The sequence below is a fragment of the Merops nubicus genome, unplaced genomic scaffold (assembly GCF_000691845.1).
Source record: "Merops nubicus isolate BGI_N331 unplaced genomic scaffold, ASM69184v1 scaffold48038, whole genome shotgun sequence".
Lineage (NCBI taxonomy): Eukaryota > Metazoa > Chordata > Aves > Coraciiformes > Meropidae > Merops > Merops nubicus.
In genome coordinates, this window is record NW_008628607.1 from 49 (window position 1) to 5,428 (window position 5,380).

A 5,380-nucleotide genomic window follows, 5' to 3' on the forward strand; every position below is an offset into this window, starting at 1 on the left:
TATATATTGTTGACAGAGCATCTTTTATTACATTGCAGTGTAAAAGTTACCATGGCATGTAGTACCTTAGTTGGGAATATGTCTTCTAAATAAAACAGATGGTGGGTATGTGCAGGATAGAACAGAATTAGTCATTAATCCATTAACCATTAATTTAGTCATTATTCTTAGCTTTCCCATAACTCGCCTGCGCTTTACTTTGTGAATAAATAAAGTTTTTATAATGCAGGGGTTTTATTTTAACACCAAAGGCAATGTGTAGGTGAATGTGTTGTTTTTCTTGTTGAACTCCTCCTCCTGCTAAAGTGATGCCTCTGTCACTAGGGTTACAACAAGAGCATTTCTGCAGCAGAAGTGATAATCCGCTTTGCTTTCCAAGCCTCCATCACAGTCCTGTGCATCGCCTGCCCCTGCTCCCTGGGCTTAGCCACCCCCACAGCTGTGATGGTTGGCACTGGAGTAGGAGCCCAGAACGGCATCCTCATCAAAGGAGGGGAGCCCCTGGAGATGGCACATAAGGTGAGGGATCTGGCTTGTTGGTACAAGAACTTCAGAGGCAGGGTTCGGTGGCGGTTTGCCCCTTGCTGCCTGAGCAGATCGTGTCCCTGCTTGTAAAGGGTGCATGATCAGAAGGTCTTAGCTTGGTTAAATTGTGTGGTTTTCTTAGAACCCTAGAATGGTTTGGGTTGGGAGGGACCTTCCAAGCTCATCAGGTCCAACCCCCTGCAGGGAGCAGGGACATCTGCAGCTAGAGCAGGGTGCTCAGAGCCCCGGCCAACCTCCCCTGGGATGGTGCCAGGGATGGGGCAGTGACCACCTCTCTGGGCAGCCTGGGCCAGGGGCTCACCACCCTCAGTGTCAAACATTTCTTCTCCCTAGTCTAAATCTCCCTCTTTTAGTTTAAACCCATCACCCCTTGTCCTGTTGCAACAGACCCTGCTAAAATGTATGTCCCCAGCTTTCTGACAGGCTGCAGTAAGGTCTCTCCTATCTCCTGAGGAAGCTGCACGTTAAAGCTTTATTCATGGAATGAAATCTTCCTCTTCTGCTGCAGGTGAAGGTGGTTGTGTTTGACAAAACAGGCACTATTACTCATGGGACACCAGAGGTGGTGCAGGTGAAGTTTCTGGTGGAGGGTAACCAGCTACCACATAACAAAATGCTGGCGATAGTGGGGACTGCAGAGAGTAACAGCGAGCATCCTCTTGGAGCAGCAATAGCAAAATACTGCAAAAAGGTGAGTTCTTTATACAGGAAAAGAGCAGGCTGTGTTATGGAGGAGCCTTTCTTGCAGTCCTTGATATGTATGAGAAGTCCTGTGTTATCTGGAAAATAATTCATGGATTCAATTGGGAAAGCTGAAAATTGTGGAGTCATAAATCCTTTTGTACCATATTAGAGGGACACTCCAACTTGTGCTTTGAGTGATGAAATATTTCTCTGCTCCTGTTAGACTGCACTTTATTTTGTGGGGTTTGTAAATGTGGCATACTTTGATATGTTTAAAGGTTTTCTCAGTTTGCATCCTGTCTCCTTAGGAACTGGACTCGGAAACCCTTGGTACTTGCACAGACTTTCAGGTAGTTCCAGGCTGTGGCATCAGTTGCAAAGTCACCAATATTGAAGCATTACTCTCCAGGAAAAATAAAATGGTTGAAGAAAACAACATTAAAAATGCAACCCTTGTGAAAATTGAGGAAAACATGGATGAATCAGTGCAGCCTGCTCTGATTATTGATGCTGAACTACCAGGTCAGCTAACTCTGGTTTATAGCATACAATGGAGAACTTTGCCTTTCTGTCTTTAGGATGCTGAAGAATGAGGTCGCTGTTTTCTGCCCTGGAGAACTGGGCACACGTGAAACAGTTGGTCATTAGTTTGTTTTATTCTCATGCATCATTCAGGACATGTTGATTGAATACAGTTTGATGTTACATGTTGGATATGGGGCTGGAAAATCATGTAGGAGTTGTCCTTCACCTCTCTCTGTTTTTATTTTGTTTCATCCCAAGTTACCATTTGTTAGCCAAAATTATGTATATTTTCAAAGGTGAAAATCTGCATAATTTCACAGGTTTTCCATCAAGAGCAGCTCATTGTTAGGTCTTTAAACTGTATTGGACTGTTCTGTCACATCAGAAGCACTGAGAAAAGGGACCTCATTCTTTACTGTCCTTTGGCCTGTGATTCTGGGTCCTCTAACATGGTAACTACCCATTACTGTAGAAATGTTGGTGTCTTCTCAAGGACATGTGAAAAGATTGGTAGGGCAGTAAGTGTTGGGTAAATCTCTTTGGCTTCTCTGTGGTGATACTTCAGGGGATGCTGGGAGAACCTGGATAGGGTTAGCTGGAGGGAAGCTTCCTGGTTATCCTTCTGATGGTGGGGTTGTATTTTCTTCTTTCAGGCACTGTGGCTCCTCAGAAATACTCAGTTCTCCTTGGGAACCGGGAGTGGATGAGCAGGAACGGGCTCCTTGTCCCCAGTGAAGTGGACAGAGCCATGGTGGAGCACGAGCGCAGAGGCCGCACGGCAGTTCTGGCAGCTGTTGATGGCAAGTTCAGTGCTGTCCCTTTGGGGTTTTTTTTATTTGGAGGTTGATTTGTCACTATTGAAATAGAGTAATAAGCAGTAATGTCGTGGCAGTTATACCTGAAGCAGAATAATGGGATGAAAAGAGATCCTTAGCTAGTTGTGTAACACTGCCATAGGAGGGAGACCTCTTCCTGTCCTTAGTTGGCAGAGGAGTTGGACATAATACACCAGCTTCAAAGGGAAAAAAGGGAGGAAAAAGGGGTTTTGTTACTGTAGGACAGTCTATGCTCTGTATTGTCCAAATACTGCTGCCCTGATACCTGCTCTCATTCTCCTTACTGTTGGTATTACTGGTTCTGGAATTGGTCTTACTGGGGAAAAAAAGGGTTACACTTTTTTCCTAAAGCAATGAAGATCTTTATTTCATACATAACATTCTTTCTGGTTTTTTAGGAGTGCTTTGTGGCTTGATAGCCATTGCTGATACCGTGAAGCCAGAAGCTGAGCTGGCAGTCTACACTCTGAAGAGTATGGGGCTAGAAGTTGTCCTGATGACCGGTGACAACAGCAAAACAGCGAGATCCATCGCCTCTCAGGTCAGCTGCATTTGGCCTTCTGGGTTTGTTTGGGACACCTGGGCTTGGGTTTGGAGCTTACTGCAGCCCATGCACAGCAAGAATTGTGTTGTGCAAGAGTTATCATGTTGATACTGCTTGTGGCTGGCATAGAACTGGTCTGTTGTGAAAAATTGTAATTAAACTTTGAGAAGAAGGGGGAATGAAAGAAGCCTTTTTGAATGGGAGCAGCATCAACTTTGAATTCAAAGCTGTTTGCATACCAGCTGTGTGTGGTCATGAGAGATGGCATCAGTTTCAACCTTCCTCACTGCATTACCAAAGGCAGAAGCTTCGACAGCTAGTAGAGAAGCTGCAAGACAGTTTTGCACTTTCTCTCTCTTCAGGTTGGCATCACCAAAGTGTTTGCAGAGGTTCTTCCCTCCCACAAAGTAGCCAAAGTGAAGCAGTTACAAGACGAAGGGAAGCGGGTGGCCATGGTTGGAGATGGTATCAATGACTCCCCAGCCCTTGCCATGGCCAACGTGGGGATTGCTATTGGCACGGGTACTGATGTGGCCATCGAGGCAGCTGATGTGGTTCTGATCAGGGTAAGAAACAAGAGTGCTTTGTTAAAATGAGAGAAGAGGGGTTGGAAGGTCCAGGATGTCCTGAATGATTCTGAGCACTGCTGAAGTGTGCAGCATCCACAAGCCAGGAGAACTGGAGATAGTCTTCAGCATGTTGCTTTGGTGTAGTGATAATTATCCTTTAAGGGAAACTTCCCCATATTCTGGGTACTACAAGTCTGGGGTGATAAAAGTTTGAGAGTGAGCAAAGGAAGAAGTCACCTGACCTTTAACCACCAGAAATTATATCTCAGTAGGATACCATGCAGTGGTCACTTCTTCCTACATCTAGTGTGTGGTAGTTAGCTCTAAAATAAGAGTAGGATGCCACAGTTTGTGTGCTTTTCTTTTTCTCTCTTTTCCAATAAATGCATTAACTTGCAGGATGACTTGATGGACGTGGTAGCAAGCATAGACTTATCAAGGAAAACTGTGAAGAGGATCCGCATCAACTTTGTCTTTGCTCTGATTTATAACCTCATTGGAGTCCCCATAGCTGCTGGTATGTGAGTGCTTCCCTGCAGTGACAAGGCTGTGCTTAGAGAGCAGAAGATTGCAGTGATTTACTACTCCAGAGTACCCCTTTTCTTCATTTCTGACTGTCAGTAAGTGCAGAGTTGCCTGCCTGGGGATGTTGCAGGGGTGTATCTGTGAGCTGTCCTCCTCCCACAGGTATGGGTGTGCTCAGCACATCAAAATCATTATTGAATGAGCCTGATCCTGTGAACAAGCAGTTTAGTGGAAGGCAGGCAAGATGCACCTACCTCTGCATTTCAGTCTAAGTGACACATCCAGCTGCTGTGTCACTTCTAGCTGAGACAGAACACAAACATACATGCAGTCAGTATTTGTCATTTAACCCTGAACTAAAATGCTGTTTATCAGCATACTGAACACAACTAAAATTGACAGCCCGTGTGGAGTTGTTTGGGTTAGGCTCTGGGTAACACTGTATTCCTGCTCTGAACTTGCTGCTGTGTTGTTTTCCAGGTGTCTTCCTGCCCATTGGTTTGGTTTTGCAGCCCTGGATGGGCTCTGCAGCCATGGCTGCCTCCTCAGTTTCTGTTGTGCTGTCCTCCTTGCTGCTGAAGATGTGAGTACGAGCAGTCTGGGGGCTTGGAACTTGGATTTGAAGCTTTTGGTCTTGCACTTTGGCAGAAAATAAGGGTGGGATTATGACAGATTTCAAAGATTTTTTGAAGAACAGTCCACAGAATCCCAGCATGGTGGGGGTTGCAAGGAACCTCTGGAGATCATCTTGTCCAACCCCCCGGCTCGAGCAGGAGGCCCAAGATCTGTGTCCAGGAAGGTTTCAGAAGTCTCCAGAGGAGACTCCAGTCCAGGGCTTGGGCACCCTCACAGGAAAGAAGTTTTTTCTCCTGTGCAGATGGAACCTCCTGGGTTCCAGTTTGGGCCCATTGCCCCGTGTCCTCTTGGTGGGCTCCACAGAAATGAGCCTGGCCCCATCCTTTTGACCCCCACCCTTTAGATATTGATCAGATCAATTCAATCAGTGACTGAATGGGTGGATGCAGGGAGACCAGCTGATGTAGTCTGCCTTGACCTGAGCAAGGTGTTTGACAGAGTCCCCATCACATCCTCCTGAGCCAGCTCAGGAGATACGAGCTGGAGGGACAGGCAGTGAGGTGGTTGAGAACTGG

The 5,380-nt window shown here is 46.1% G+C and overlaps 1 protein-coding gene across 1 annotated transcript; it reads left to right on the forward strand.

Annotated features, from left to right (window-relative positions):
* Positions 1-324: 324 nt before the first annotated feature.
* On the forward strand, positions 325-4,812 carry LOC103779070 (copper-transporting ATPase 1-like; the record flags this gene model as incomplete). The annotated part of the gene is made up of 8 exons (XM_008946687.1): positions 325-519; positions 1,055-1,237; positions 1,539-1,752; positions 2,409-2,555; positions 2,990-3,132; positions 3,498-3,701; positions 4,104-4,221; positions 4,710-4,812. Coding segments are annotated over 8 exons (1,307 nt in total), but the record flags the coding sequence as incomplete, so codon positions are not given.
* Positions 4,813-5,380: the final 568 nt, after the last annotated feature.